Genomic DNA, 16,739 nt, shown 5'->3' with positions numbered 1-16,739 from the left:
TTTTTAATGAGATTGAAACTCACATACCTTTACTTCCTTTTGAAAGCATCTGGCCAACCACTTCAAAAGTCCAAAAAGCTAACCTTACAGTCACTTCAAGAAAAGAAGAAAAAAGGTCAGTCTATTAATCTGATGTGAATATATTGTCAATAACTACAAGCTGAAAATGCACGCTAAAACAACTGGTTAATTTGAATCAAAGAAGTTGCTGTCATATAAGCATCAGTGAATTCAGTTTTTACTTGAAAGCCACTGTTTCAGGCTTAAAGGAACTTCTCTTTATGAAATTTTTATGAGTTTGTCGATACACTGTGCTGTTGGCCACAGGGTCTCTCTGTCCTATTTGCTTTCTCCTGCACTTTTTTGGCAGCTAATCTTGCAGGTTTTTAGACCATTGCTAATTGCGATAAGCAAAACTTTGAAGACATTTTAGTGTGCTAAAGGAAGCATCCATCTTCCAAGTTTCTTCATGTGAAGTGCTCAGAAAAAAACACAAAAAATAGTTATCTATGGAAACAAAAGGAAGAAGCCTCCCTTTTTATGGCATTTTCAACTTTGATTCTTTTTTCATTGAGATGAGGCCAGTCGTCTTGAAAGTAGTATCTATGTAGATTTCCCTGAAAAAGCCTGTATTAACTGTGCCCGTAAAATGGGGGTTTTAGTGGAGTGTTATGTGCAGGCCAGGGTGGTGATGACAGCAAAGGGACTGGTGTGTGTTGCTGGTGCAGATGTTAGTCCCATCAGTGTCTTCAGATACGAGCTAGTGTGTGCATGCACCACAGCTAGCACAAGGACCGGCACCAGCAAGTACGTTATGTTGCAGGTATGACTGGGCAGAGCTTAAGAAGTAGATATACCTGTGAGTGCTAGGGGGCCAGGAGGATCCTTCACCAGAGTGCAGAGAAGACTGTCTGTGTTCATAGATTTGCCGTGGGTTTTGGGAGAAGCTAAAAGCCAAGTATCCAGACTATGCAATCACTTGGGCAGGTGAAGGCTATTGACTTGAACAATTAAAAAAAAAAAAAAAATAGCATGGTGGGAGTATGTTACAGACCCACCTGATCTAGGTGAGGAAGTAGACTAAGACTTCTGCAGAACAACTGGAGGAAATCTCCGTGTCACAGAATGTGATCCTCATAGGGGACCCTGATATTTGCTGGAAGGGCAACATGGTGGGATGCAAGGAGGAAGATTTCTGAAGGGTGTCTGGGATAAGTGGTCGATACGAGTACTGGGTAGGTGAACTCGTGTTGACCAAGCTGGATCTGCTGTTCAGTGTCAAGGAAGAACTGGTTGAAGATGTGATAATCAGTGAAAGCCCTTGCTGTGACAACCATGAAATAAATGGTTGGTGTTCAGGATCCTGAAGGGAGAGCAGAACAAGATTAGCAGGATACGGGCCCTGGACTTCAGGCCAGAGGACTTCAGCTTATTCTTTATTTATTTAGCAGTTAAGGAAAGTTCCATGAGAGACAGCTCTGAAGGACAAAAAGAGCTCAGAAAAGCTGGCAGGTCTTTATGGACAGCATCCTCTAAGTGCAAGAATACTCAGGAAAATAAGCACCTTTGTCAGGAGAACAGTTTCTTTAAGAACAGATGTAATTACAGAGCTCCAGTGCAAAAAAGGCAGTATTTGAGAAGTGGAAGCAGGGACAGGATACAAAGGAGGAATTTAGAAAAACTGTCCGAGCATGGAGGGTTGGTGTTAGGAAAGCCAAAGCTTACCTTGAGAGTTGCAAGCATTGCTAGGAGGAACAAGAAGAGCTTCTACCACTGCATTAGTAATAAATACCTGAAAAGGGGAAATGCTGCATCAATAAAGGGGTCACAAGTGATTTGATAACAACCGACACAGATAAGCCCATGACACGTAATGACTTCTTTGCTTCAGTCTTCACCGCAAGGACTCTCAGGACTCCACTATTAGTGAAAGAGTTCAGGGAGGAGGCAGATGCAGATCAAGATCAAGTCAACAGCTGAGAGAGTTCTAATGCATGGAAATCCCTGGGACCAGACAGACTGCATCCAAGAATGCTGAGAGAGCTGACTGTTGTGGTAGCAAGACTGTACTCTATACCTTTGAAAGGTCATGAAGGTTAAGGGAGGTGCCTCATTACTGGAGAAAAGCAAATGTTGCACCAGTCTTCAGAAAAGGCCAAAAGCAAGCCCTGTGAAACTACAACCTTGTCAGCCTCACTCCAGTCCCTGGGAAATTCATAAAGTGAGCCGTCTTGGAGCACATTTCTGGGCACATAAAGAAGGTGATAGGGAATAGTCAGCATGGATTTACTGAGGACTGATCAACCTGACAGCCTTCTATGATAAATGTGTACAGGATTTGTGGACTAGGGGAGAGCAGTGAATGTCCTTTACCTTGACTACGGCAAGTGTTTTGGCATCATCTTGCACAACCACATGGATTTAGGCTCAGTGGGTCATGGTTAATGGGTTGTACTCTACTCAGAGGTCACCTAGAGTCTGTATTGTGACCAGTCCTGTTCAACAACCTTATCAATGACCTGAAGGAGGCAATGGGAGTGCATGGTCATAGAATTTACAGAAGACTTAAAACTGCTCAATACAGTCAAGGGCAATGCTGCCACCCAGTGGGACCTAGACAGGCAAGAGGAACGGGCTAATGGGAACTTTGTATAACTAAACAAAGTCAATGTCTGTCTTGTGGATGCAGTATCTAGATGTGGTCTGAGTTTTGAGTAGAAGGGGCTAATCACTTCCCTCTATCAGTAGATTGCACTTTTGTCAACAGAGCACAGGACACTGTTAGCTGCTTTTGCTGCCAGCGCATACTGCTCACTCACTCATGTCCAGCTGACATATCTGCCTACATCTCCAAGTCCTTTTCCACATAGCTACTCCCCAGCCAGTCAGGTTCCAGCCTATATCATTGCAATGGGCTCTTACTTCCCACATGCTGGACATAACAATTTATCTTGAATTTCACAAAGTTTCCATTAGCCCCTTCCTCTTTCCTGTCTAGGCCTCCCTGGATGGCAGCCCTGCCCTAGAGTGTTTGCCCCAGTTTTGTACCATCTGTAAACTTGACAAGAGTACACTCTGTCACCTCTTCCAGGACATGATCCTGAAAAATGTCAAATGCTTTATGGGTAATCAGACCCTGGGACACTGGCAAATACAGTCCAAAGAACAGGAGAAAAAGCATATACAAGAAGGAGCTTAACTAATAAGAACTGCCTGCATGGCATATCTTTATGGGTTTCTTTGCATTTGTGAACGACAACATGAGAAGTACTATTTGGTTGATGCTGTTTCGTAATGTGGCAGATACGACTGCCTTTCTATTCAAAGTACTTAAAGACAATGTGGGGGAGTTGGAGAAAATTGTATAGCACGACCCAATTATTGCCAAGAAAACTGCAAATGACAAGTGCTTACATTCTCCAGGTGACTGATAATTTTCATGATAAGGAAGTGTGTTGTGGCTATTAGCTTTGAGAATGTACAAAGAGATGCAAGATAGTGTTTGAGCTCTCCTGCTGACTGGGAAGGAGTTTTTTTTACATTGAGGACTAGCAAAATATTTTACAAAATGCCTGGGGTTTTGTGCATCGTGCTTCTAAAGGAAGCCTTAGCCTCATCAGCCCCATAAAGACTTTGCTTTCATTCCTAAGGATACATGAGACTGCAAAAGACAAGGGATGATAGCTTTGGCATAGGACAGTTTTTACTTGCCTTTTCCATTCCATGTACTTCTCCATTAGCTGGACAGTGGATTAGATGAAAATTTCAGGAATTTTGTGAAAACTGAGAACCAAAAGCTGCTTTGTCCAAATCAATTTGGCTTAGTCTGAGATCACTGCAGACTAACTGTTACTGAATACTGCTGCCTATAGCTGGACCTTCTATTGCCACACTGTGCTGTAAGTCCTCTGCTTGCCTCCTCTTCTGCACAAGAAGCAATACCTAACCTTTACCTGACTCATAAAAATGAAAAGAATCTCCTTGCTATTTTGGCATGGGTGGTGGTGTTTAGCAGTAATGGAGATGAAGAGGCTTCTGCCCGAGACAGTTACTTTTCTCAGAGAAGAGGACATCTTTACTTGGTGTAGGCTTGAGTAAAGTCCTCAGACATGGATGCCGCCTCATGTATACAACAGCAATGCTTGTAACCATTGTCTCTTCTTGCAGGATGATTTTAAGGTTTCAGTTTGTAGAGTCCTTGCTGCCCACTGGATGTGCCTTAGATTTACAGCTAAATGCATGCCAGTTGAAGGGATTGGAGTCTATGACACTGAATATTCATAAATCTCCTGTGAATAGTGATGTTTGTTTTGCTGAAAGGTAACATCTTCATGGGCAGCTGCCTTGATTTCAGCAAGGCAGGTCTGCAGAGGATGACTTTTCATTTGGTTGATCTGATTGACTAGGGCATGCCATCAGTTCTGCTATAACAAGAGGTAGAATTAAGGCGTGTAAGGAATCGGGGTAGGGGTGGCATAACCCAGTAGTTAGGGCCAGGACTATCGAGGCCAGGAGTTAAACCAAAAGCATCAAGTTAAAGTTGAGTTAAACACAATGCTGGGAGGCAAAATTTGAACCATGGGATTAAGCCAGCAGACTTAAATTAATCAGACTCAAGGCTGGCATGAGGAACTTCAGGCATAATGTTTTGAAGCATCAGGCAGGAAACAAATGCTTGAGCTGCCCTCCAGTCTCCTGGAAAACCACCTTCATTTCCAGGAGAAAAGAAGTGACATGTGCCAGATGTATGCGAGACTCTGCGTTAGTAAATTAACAGGGCTGTAACACTCAGGCTTGTGCTGCCTCCTTTAATTGCCTGACATGCATATAGAATGCCAAATTATGTTCTCTAAAGGAAACTGAATGCAGATTATGCTTTGCAGCTCTTTGCACTATTGGTTAGCTGGTACCTATCATGCTGAACATCAGGAACTCAGTCCACAAGAGGTGAAGGGGCTGCTACTTATGTAGTTCAGGTGCATGCCAGCGAAAGTCTGCAAAGTTGTGACAGTAGAGTAAGCTGTTGACCTTCTTCTAGCATCGTGTCTTGGACTTGTCATTCTTCTTTCTGAGACCTCATTTACAATAGCTTTTGAATTGGAAATAATTGTAAAGGAGGACCATGACTTCTTTTATCTTTTATGCCCTTAGACAGGGACAAACAATCCTATTTAAAATAAAAATCCACCGCCACCATGCCACACTGATATAGTGTAGCAATGGTTCAAACAACCATAGTTACTATAGAGTAATTCCCCCATGCAACACAACACCATGAGTATATGCATGCATACGCGCACGTGCATACACGTGGAACCTGAGTAGTTCATGATAAAGTTAGACTATATAGCTGTGGTGTAAAACACAATGTGGCTCACTGCGTGAGTGATTTCTTCTCCCACTTTAAGTGTTAGTATCCATTGAGTGATAATTTGTTCCTGGCTGTCTTATGAGCACAGAAACAAAATAAAACAGGAAATAGTCAATGTAACTCTTAATTAGTCGTCCCTGTGTCCCACTTCATATTCCCCCCCCCCCCCCCCCCCCCGACTAAAGCAAAAAGGCCCTGGTTTTATTGCAGTATTTGTTAGGTTCTGTTATCATATCCGTTGCTGGAGGAGGAACGAAGGCAAAGGCAAACTTCTGACAGGTTCTTCTAACGTCTTATCTATTCCTCTACCTCCACCAACTAACCTTGCTAGGCAGTTGGCTGCTGAGCTGCAGAAGGAAGATTTGCTTTATTAGTTAAAGCAGTCGTTTAATTTTAGCCACCATCTGATTTTTGGTTTTCTGCTTTCCTCTCCTTTGTAGTGAAAGTAACATGCTCACTACATGGTAAATCTCTTACCCTCAGTCCTTGTTCATTTTCTCTGATGGCTTGACCTCCTGGCTTTGTCATCCTACCTATTGGAGCAGAGATAGCCAACTTCCTTGTGATCCTTGTGGCTTCACATCATCTTCCCCAGTTGTACATATTGTGGTGAGCCCCAGGTGAAAGCAGCTGAGTCTGTAACTCCATTCTGTGAGAAGACTGCTGCAGTTTACTGGGCTGTGCTTTAGTTCAAATAACACTTCCTCCCTACCCTGGCCCTTTATTCTTTCTTGAACAGGGAAAACATAGTAAGAGGCAACATGCTGTCTGCTGTTCTTTCTATTGCACATAAGCAACCATAGTGTTCGTAGAGTGCCATGATTTGTTTACACCTACCATCTGACTGCTTGTATCTCTTCTTTCAGGGTCATTTCCACCAGAAATTTTTTGATACTAATGTAATCCAGAATTGATGATGGCTAGACTTGTGTAGACCCTTGCAAGGGATTTTAAACAGGTCATTTAGCTCTGTGACACACTTGGTTTACCTTTCTTCTGTTCATCTGTACAGTGACAAAAGAGCTAATGATTAAATTGAGTTTGTTGTGGAGGTATTGACTTGCATCTTGCCACTGGAACACCATTCAGTAGGACTATAGATATCAGCCACAGATTTTTTGTGAGGCCACATGTAAATCCTACAGTGCAACAGTGTACGGTTGAAGTTTTTTTCGTGGCCAGTGGCCTGATATGCTTTTATACCATCTCTCCTCCTCTGGAGAAACATGGTAAATGATGTTTTCAGACCCAGACTCCAGTGCAGACAGTCTTTCTTTGGTTATAGCGATAGTGACAGACAGCTTTTAAAATAATTGCCTTACCAAAGTTCAATTGGTAATCAAAGAGAGATGAGACAGAGCACTGGATTTGCTTTTCTCCATTTGGAAAGTGTTTTTCAGATGTTTCTGCTTTTCTCAATAAAGACAGTATTTGCTGATTCAGGTTTGCTGAGAGCAGGCTAGGTTCACTGGCGTGTTCCAGCTGCTTTGCAGTGCTCTGGCAATGCAAACCAGCTGCAGGTCTGGTTTAACTCAAACCAGGTTTATGGCTGGTTTGCATCACTGAAGCAGTGTAAAGTACCTGAAGCATGCCAGCTAATCTGGCCTATTGGTGAACCATTATAAATGACTTGTTTTTCTTCATGTTCTTTACATGTAACTTTATTTATAGTTAAAGCCTGTAGAAATTGAGTAGGTTGTATCACTAAAAGACAGGTTTTGTGTTTTAAACTAAAGTCTATAAATTAGAGGGTTTATTAAGCCTGAGTTTTTTCTTAACTGAAAAAAATTTATCAAATTAGACATTGCTGCTCTGCACTTCTCTGTTATGGATTTCTTTTAAGTTACACTGAGATTACAGTTGCCTGTTCTTATTATAAGATGAAATAATGATTAGTCTGAGATCTAAAAGAGTAGGCTTTATAAGTTTTGTTTCACAAAATGTGGGGTCAGCTTTTATTTTAAATGCAGTAATTTTCTTCTAGTTTACTGGGAATGTATGCAATATTTGTGTCATTATCAATATTGTCTGATTGAAAATACTTTGGAGATTTTGAGAGAGGAAGGAAATCAGCCAACCATGGTTTTTCTTCTGTTTATAGTAAAATATATAACTGAAATAATATTTACCTACCTTGGATAGCATGATGAGTGTTCAAAAAATGCCACAAATATTAATAATTAATTATATTAGTCCATGTATAGTAATTTACTTTTTTTCATAATCCAGCTCTTCTCCTGAGACCCTTAGTGTTGAATGTGTGATGTGTGTTTTTAAACAGTATTATACAACAGAAGAATGGCAGAAGTGTCATTACAGCTACTCTGATCTACACTTTCTTCAGAACTCAGAATTTTTGCTCTTCACCTAGAAATATTTTTGTGTAAAGATTATGGGATGATTTAAAAAAAAATTATTTCTGGATAAACATATCGGCATTCAAGTCAGAAATTGTATTCCTCTGATCAGCTGTATATTGGAAGAAAATATGACAGAATTTGCAAAGTTTTTCTAGACTTTGAGGCAAAACACTGAAGAATTAATTACTGCCTCATATTAATTAAGATAACAATGCAAAACCCTTCATTAGAAGCGTAGGAAAAGTTCTTCCTTGGTCCTTGGAGAGAATATTATATGCAAGCCCTGTTGTGTGGGTTGCAAGGTGTCACTGGAATTTATATGCATTACTTGTCTAATTGCAGTAAATGTAGCATGTCCAGATAGGTTTAAAAGTTGGATGGCTGTTTGTTACTTGCTGGAAATCACTTGAAACCTTGCTACTCAGAGGCAGCTGTTCACAGGTCCTTCACCTCTCCCCAGAGATAGCTGGAAGACTCTGTTGTTGGACCTTGTCTTTTATGGCAGAAGCAGTAAACATGACAGGTTGTTTGGGAGCCATCTGTTTTAAAATGGTTGCTGCTTTGTATGCAGTAATGAACTTGAGATCAGTTTTCTGTCTGTCTTCATAGTAACAGCCTTGTTTGGTGTCACAACAGGTGGAAGTTGATGGGATGAAACTAAACGTGACCAGCGAGTGGAACCTGGCTTCACCCTTATTGTCTGTCACCGTTGATGGCACTCAGAGGACTATACAGGTAAACTCACCAACCCTTCAGTTGTAGATCTGAGATAACCAGAAGCCTTTGGGTATACAAATAATACTGATACATGGGGTCTAAACTTGCTGCATCATAAAAATTATGTGATGTTGTGCAACTAACATAATCTTTCTACTTTGAATACATCCAGAGTGGAGTGAACTTGTCTCAGAGCTACTTATCTAGAGTTTTAAATCTTTCTTTTAAAGAAAAGTTGCTTATTTTGCTTAATGGCTATAGGAGGTATAGTTTCTTAATTACTTAAGAAGTAAAGAATGGATTACTGTAAAAAAACACCAAAACCTAAACGCAACCAAAACCCAGTAAAATGACACTCTTCCTCATGTTTGATTCATGTCATTTTTCCACTTTTGGGTCTTTGCAGTTTGAAAAATCACAGAACAGTGCATCTCCCATGTAACATGGCTTTTTATATACTTTCGTAAAATACTAGTTCATGATTTGAGTAGAAAACATCACAAACTTGTGTGGCTCTAAGAAAAGAGAACTAAAAAGATTAATGTAATTTATTCTTTAGTGTATATTCTTTCCTTCTGACCACTAATGTGTTTGAAACCAACTCCAAACAGAAAGGTGAACATTTAACTGCCTTGTAAATTTTCTGAAGGTATTGCTAGTCAGCATTTATATATTTGTTGATAAATAATTTATTTATAAATATCTATTGATCCTGGTAATAGTGAAAGGAAGAGAAAAAAAAAAACACTTCTGGAGCTATTGAAAGTATTTTTCTACGTACAACATTATCTATTTCCTAGACATTTATCAGTGGTACAGTGGTCAGAGTTCTGATAATTTACAGTGAAATGTGTAAATTTATTTCTTCATTTTCATTCCTGGTAAATTACCCATCTAGAAATATTTTTGCTTTGACTGAATTTAAAAGACTGCAACTTGAAGATAAAAAATACTGTATCTTTAAAGGTTAGTATTTACTGAGAGTGAAATTTTCATTATGTGCCCAAGTAAATTCTGGAGTTAAGTTTTTAGGTTTATTGGAAGGCTAATGCCAGCTTTGGGGCTTCTGTATATGTAAAATAATTTTTTATTTAAAACTGTATTTTTATATTTTAATACTCATCCATTTTGGTGCTATTTTATAAAGTATGCTCCTAATTTTGAATAGGAAACAATACTGATGTATAAATATATAAAATCTGTCTAGAAGAAAAGCATTATGTTTAGAGTGAATAACCATATTCAGAAGGCCTCTCTGCAAACTATATAATAACTATATGGCTCGATACAGATCTGAGAGTATAACTAATAGTAGTAAGACCAGTTAACTAAAAGTGTCATATTTGAACTGGCACATAAAATTAGTTTCAAAATTAACGATCGTGAGATCTGAACATGCGTTCTTCTAGGAGCTGAGCCAGCAATAGTGTTACTTGCACTCCCTGAGTATGACCAAAGTGTATGAAATACTGCAGGGCTAGCCACAGCAACAAGCAATGAGCTCTGGCTGCGTGGTATCTATCCAACAGAATGTGGAATAAGCACATATGTTGTTTCTTTCTCAGATTTTATCTATAAGTCTTTGCTTTTAGCAAATAAACCCAGTAGCTTGAAAAGTTATTAATCTTCTAGTGTATCTATGTAAATTTATGGGAACCTTAAACTTGACCTCTGATATCCACTCACTGGAATCTAAATTGGTTTTTTGGTTATATATTTCTGTAGACTTGCCCCACTGCAAGAACCAAATTAGACAAGTGTATTTCTGTAGGTCAATTTGTCTTCAAAAGCAATTGACCCCTGAGTCTTGAAGTATCTTCTTTCAGCAAGACTTAGCCCTAGAGCCATTTAAGCAACAAATATGGATAAATCGAATAATTCCAGCTGTGCTTTATTAATTTTCAGCCAATCTAATTTCTCTTCATAGTTGGTTTCATTCTTCTAAATTTGCTCAACCATATACAGTCTTTGTGAACATTGTATTTCTTTGAAGGTTTGATTTATGCACCTTCGGCTCGATCCTGCAGTCTGGCCCCAATCCAGCAAAGCACTTAAGCATAGAAGCAGGAAATAAATAATTTTAAAATGTTTTGGTTTAAAATGTATTTATGTAAATTATAGTCTAGACATTGAAATTGTTGCATATCTGTCGCACATTTAAAAATAAGTAATTAAGCATGCCTCTGTATTTCCACTCTTCTGCTAAAGGCTCAGTGTGTATTAGAGCAAAGCAGAGTGCCAACTCTGCCACAGAGTTAAGAAGGCCTATGAGTTTAAAAACCAGGTTTTCTAAGACTGTTTCTAGAGTATGGGACCTGGGAATACATCTGAGTGCCTGAGGAGAGGTATATGCCCTGGTCACAGTCTGTCTAGGGCATATCAGGGCACAACTAGGATGTGTGGCAGCCCCCTCCCTCCCGCTTTTGTTTCCTTTGCGAAGAAGCCCATCTGTGTGCAGCAGATGGGCACTGCAGAGTGCCTGGCCAGGTCCCCAGATGATAGAGGGACCAGAACCCTGGGGTATACTGCAGGTCCATTTGGCTGCAGCATAAGGGCTCTGAAGTCTTTGTGCTGCTTTGGATTACTGTGAAATCCATAGGATGCTATACAAGTGATGAACTGATGAAAACTAGGGATCATTTGAACAAGAGATTTCCGAGATTGCAGTCTCAGTGTGGGCAGACCCCACAGCATTTCTTGAAGTACACAGATTCCGTCATGGTTTTTTGTTGTTGGTTTTTTTGATAGTTCCTCGGCTAATCCCAGTTTCTTGGCATTTTCTTCACTTATGACTACACTCTACCTCTCATTTGGGAGGCTGAATTTAATGCATTGTGAAGTGTAGGATTTTGCTCACCAAGCAAATGAAAGTTTTGTGTGCAGAAATACTTTGCCAAAATGGTTTTCCCTACCTGTTTTCAAAGATGTTAGTGGCTCAGAATCTGAGTTACACCTAGGTGTTGTGAATTTGGACTCGGCTTTGCTGAAAATCAGAGAAATAACTGTAGGCATGTGGTTACAATGTCTTCTTGAGGATTCAGATCTGAAGGGATTGGCTGTTATTTAATTGAAAACACATATTTAAAATACATTTGTATATAAACCATGATTTGAATATCATATGGCCTTTCAGGCAATATTTACAGTAAAAATAAACAAATAAATGAGGTGCTTAATGAGTCTTGTGATGAGTGAGTGGAAAAGAGGAGGTTGGTTGACTTGTGGAAAAGAACCATAAGAACTCCAGTGGAAACTGGAAGGGAGAATGGTGGTTCAGAATGGTATCCTGGAAAGTAACAACAGTTTGAAAAAGGCAGCTGGCATTTTTTGGGACAATGTGGGCATTTTTATCACTCTCTTTGCTCCCATGTACAAGTAAGCTGGATTTCAGTGAGCCCTGTCCCTGCAGAAGTCATCATCTATGACCTCTTCTCTCTCCCTATGCATGTGAACTGGGGAGCAGGTAGAAGGAGAGAAAGGAGGAATAAGTTGCCTTTTCCACAGAGCTGAACATCTCCTTTTATTCCCTCATGTGAACCAGAATCTAAGGGGACCTCAAGATAAATCACTGAATCCATGGAGTCCAGCGAGGGACTTGAACCTAACTGCAAATCTGTTCTTAATACAAGGAGGTGTTTTCTACTGGGACACTGGACAGGAAGATCAGGTATCTGCAGAGAGAGCAGGTTGCCCAAGATAATAATGCATGTAGGAGATCCTCAAAACCTCTCTGCTTTGGCACTGCTTGTGTTTGGGCAAGTCCTCAAAAACCACTCCACCAACCATTCAAATTCTGAGGCTGCTCTATGGCAACACCACATGGACAAATTTTACAACTCCTTAGTGCTGTTAAATGCTCCGCTTTCATTGATCCCATCATCAGCAACCCATCCTTATATATACCATTTACTTGCAGACAGTTCCCTATAGCAAAAGGATTCTGAGCCAGAATAAATTATTTGTCACCATCTTTTACCAAACTTTTGTAGCTCTTCTTCGTATCATATGCACTCAGCCTTTCTGCTGGCGTATTGTCCACCCACGCTGGTCTCACAGCTCTGCTAGCTTGCTGTAATGAAACCTCTCACCTCTAAAGGTAGTGCAGGTATTCTGCCTGGAGCCTGGTAAACTCTTGGTGACTTTTGACAGCTTCAGCAAAGCAATTTTACAATGGCACTGGTGATGCCTTCTCTTTGTATTTCCTGGCTTTCAGAGGATTGGTCTCTGCTGAACTGAAGCTCAGTAGGACATAGACAAAACTCAATTGGACAAGGTCCTGAGCAGCCCAATATTACTTTGACATTAGCCTTGCTTTGAAGAGGTAGATTTCCAGACGTCCCTTGCAGCCTAACTTTTCTGTGACTGTTAGACATCCAAAACTCTACGGTAAAAAGGTCTTTATCAGTCACAGCGAGGTGTAATTAAGAGAGTAATGGAGTTACTAAACAAGAACATGATCCTGTAAAGCTGAAATCATCAGTCTCAAGCTCAAGTGTTATTGTGAATGAAATAGATTAAGATTTATCAGTGGTGTTTTCTCTTCTTACAGTGTTACAGGGAATTCAGTGATGGCATCACTTATTTTTCATTTCATTTATTTATTGCCTCAACAATTGCAGCAGGAGGAGCGTATTCTACATTCTGGGATATGACAAATTGAAGTGCTTCTCTGATACAATGTTTCTTTTGATTATTATTTTGGTCTATAATAACAGAAAAAATGAAAATGCTGTAGGTTATGAAGCCTTTGTTCCTGGGAAATGTCTGACATTCTGGGAAATGTCTGACAGGAGAACAAAGCCTATGCCCAAGTATTCATTTCCTTCAACCCCATGGAGACTTTTTTCAAACATATGTGAAATTTTTTTTTTTTTTAGAAAAATTACCTATATGTATTTTTTTTTTACTGTTTTGAGATCTCAGATGTAATCTGTGATAATGGTATATTATATAAGTTTCATGTCTAAAGTACCATTACTTCAGCACACTCATTTTCTTAAACTCTGGAAATGATTTTGGGGAGCTTTAGTGAGTGGTGTACATTAAGACTGCTCGACAGTCTATTCTTTAGTGCTGTGCAATTCCTGCACACGCTCTGCTGTTGTCATTTCCCCATGATTTCAGAATTATTTTTGCTCGGTTGTCTCTAGAAGAGGGACACACAATGATTTGCAAACAGGGGCAGACATTTGGATATGCTATATCAAAATAGCTGTACTGTTGGGTAAAGAAAAGCCAGAGTGTGAGCCCCAGCACTGAATTCCTGATGGCTCATACTGATTAACTGGTAGATCTCTCAACTGGCGCTGTTTCAGTCTGTTCCAGTTGTGGCTGACCGAGACAAATCTGGTACAGGTTTATGCCATGCTGTATAGACCTAAGCAGTGGGACTGATACAGTCATTGCCACTTGGCTTTGGGACCAGGCGTCAGTCCATGGCCTCCTTTATTTAGCAGTATAGAAACACGGGCTACTTGTGTTTTCCTGTTTTCTCATCCAGCCACAGTCATCTGACAAAATGGAGCTCGGCCTTGAAACTCCAGAAATGATCAGTGGATATAATACAGAGAAACTGATATTTATCACCTCACTTGACACTCTCTTAGCATTTGAGACAAGTACAAACAAGCTCTCAAATATCCCTGGTAAAAGACAAATACAAAAAGACAAATATGCCTTGCTGTGTTTCAGGCTTTTAAATTTTTTTGGAAAGTATTAATATGTGTTGGTCAAGGCATGTTATTGTTGTTACTTTTTTCCCTGCAGTTGCACAGAGAATGATAGATTTTGGCAAGTTGCTTATTGCAGGTTGATCATTGCCTAATAATTGCTGTGGCAGTGTCCTTTAGCTTCATTTGAATTCCTCCTACTCCCTGTATTGGAAGAGACCATGAGCAGTTGATCCCTACCCTCTGTGTCCATGATGCTTGTATCCTCACCCTCACTCAGTTGCCTCTTTTCAGTGCTGCAGAGTTGTTCCTTGCAGAGAAGCCTGTCTTTGTGTGGCTTTCTGAACATCTTCCATTTCTGTTCTCTCCATTCTGAGCTGTGAGGACTAGAACGGTGCTCAGTGTTAAAAGCATGGGCAAAACCGTGACTTTGTAATACCATAACTTAATAGTGTTCACTGATTTGTTATCTGTTCTCGTTACTAATTTCAAATATTTCCTTTGACTTTTTTAACCAAAAGCAAACACGGAGCTGATGTTCTTACTGAATTATCACTTCTGGTTGGTAGCAGCTGGGGTGGACAAGGAAAGAAAGATAAACTCTTGGCAAGGAGAACTTGCCAAGAAACTTTGAAGCTGTGCAGCATTCTAGAGCACAGATATTGATGTCCTGGTGTCACCCTTGGCAAGAAATGTAGCTGCTGTTGTGTGTGTGGGTGGATCCTTCCTAAAGGATCAGACACAGAAGCAGAGAAGAGTCATAGTTAGAAGAAATTCTGAAATGTCATCAGCATGCATGATTCAATGCATATCTTCTAGGTGTACTTGGAAAGACCTGAGTGATCTGCTATAGATAATTATTAGATAATTCAACTTGTCGAGTTTGTGAGATTCTGTACAAGAGAACTAGTAATTGTGCCACTTAGGTTTCATTATTTGATCACGGGTGATCTAAGGAAGGACTGAGACTTCTTTTATTTCCAAAGGTTGTAGGGAAAGGGAAGGTTTATTAAAACTGGCCTTTTTGGTACTGTTTGCTGTAATTGTCAATGATGCATATTAAAACAAACATTACTATTATGGCTTCATTGACATGGGTGCTTGCCAAAATTGTTAAATTACTACTTTTTAAAATGAATCCTGAGTATACTTGTAGCCTATACAACAGCAGTATGGCCAGCTCCTGAGTCATGAAGCCTTTAAAAATATCAGATATCCTTTACTGTCATACCAGTATTTGTATTAATGTAATTGTAGTACAGGCATACCAGTATTTGTATTAATGTCTACTTTAAATAGCAAGTACCTGAATCTCATGAATGATCTGCAATTCGTGTGAAATCAGTTTAACTGAAGGCTGACTCTGCACTCTTGTCCATGGTTCAAATGGAGAATGTGTGAAGGGAAGGGGAGAATTCAAGGAGATAAAAGATCATGAAATTACAGATTACTACTGTCTTTTTTTTTTTAAATTGAGCAGCAGAAGCAAAAAGCACACACCACCACTCTTACTGATTCTTTCATGACAAATAATTTTTTTTTTTTCTCATCCAGGAAGGAAATGAGTGATCAGCTGCTTTGCCCAATCAATCCCCCTGGAATTTATTGTTCGCTTTTCAGAGAGAGGTCTCCCACAATAAAGCTCTATCTGCAAACAACAAACTTCTCCCCTTCTTTAACCTAATGGGATTAGTTATATCCTGTGCTACTCAAGGGGTTAATCAAATAGCGTTAGTTGTCACATATCCTATGCCATATTTTTTTCCAAAGGAACTATAAATGTTAATGATAGACTATATTCAGGATGAATAAATATAAGGATTCTGTATGTGTCCAAAGACCAAAGCATTGTATTCAGTTGTTGACAGACACTGTAGTTTTATGATATCTCAACCTTGAAAGACAAGAAATGGTTCTCTTGAACATGGTAACACATTCAGAGAGCAAAGGGGAAGGAAGAGCAGGGGCATCAAAGAGTGAGAAAGGACTATGGATCCTGCAAAGAATGTCTCAGGGCAGTCATAAACATTATTAGATCTAGAATCACATAGCAGCATATTACTTGTACACTGTCTCCCTATAAGAGCAAAACATATTACGGCATGTCAAAATAAGGGTAAAGTTTCTAAAACTTTTAGAAATTTTGTGATTTAATGTCATAACAGCAAAATTTGTAAGTTCACAGGGAGAACTAAACTCTTCATTATTGTAAATAATTTTAAATAGCTGGAAATGTTGTGATGGAGTAAATGTCCTTTAGGTTCATTCTTTACCAACACCAAATAAACAGTCTTTCCTGTGGGGGGTTTTTTGGTGGTTGATTTGTTTGTTCTAAAGCCTCTCATCCACTGCTTTATAACACCTATCTACCTCAGGGCATGCTTGAAAGGCACTCTATGTATATGTAATAGCAATACTGCAGTGGTATTAATATTAAATATTTGCATGCCTAAAGCTTGGCAAAAAGAAGTAACAAGTGACATTAACATTGGGTATCACCTGAAGAAATATTGGGAAGGATCTGTGTTTCCATTTTCTGTTCATGAGAGGACAGAAATTCCTAAGCCACCTACTGTAATTAAATCCTAGGCATTAAGACAACAGTTCTTTTAAAAGTAGTAA

General features: G+C 39.5%; 1 protein-coding gene across 5 annotated transcripts in view; it reads left to right on the top strand.

Moving 5' to 3' along the window:
- PCCA (propionyl-CoA carboxylase subunit alpha) overlaps nt 1–16,739 on the top strand; it is a 288,817-nt gene that overhangs the window by 204,940 nt on the left and 67,138 nt on the right. For all 5 annotated transcript variants that reach the window (XM_074859347.1, XM_074859348.1, XM_074859350.1 and 2 more), the window contains one exon: nt 8,368–8,466. In XM_074859347.1, coding sequence (XP_074715448.1) covers nt 8,368–8,466 — 99 coding nt within the window. The remainder of the gene's footprint in view (nt 1–8,367; nt 8,467–16,739) is intronic.

This window comes from Strix uralensis, chromosome 2 (genome assembly GCF_047716275.1).
Source record: "Strix uralensis isolate ZFMK-TIS-50842 chromosome 2, bStrUra1, whole genome shotgun sequence".
NCBI lineage: Eukaryota > Metazoa > Chordata > Aves > Strigiformes > Strigidae > Strix > Strix uralensis.
The sequence above is the reverse complement of the archived record's forward strand: the minus strand, read 5'-3'. Positions and strand labels throughout refer to the sequence as shown.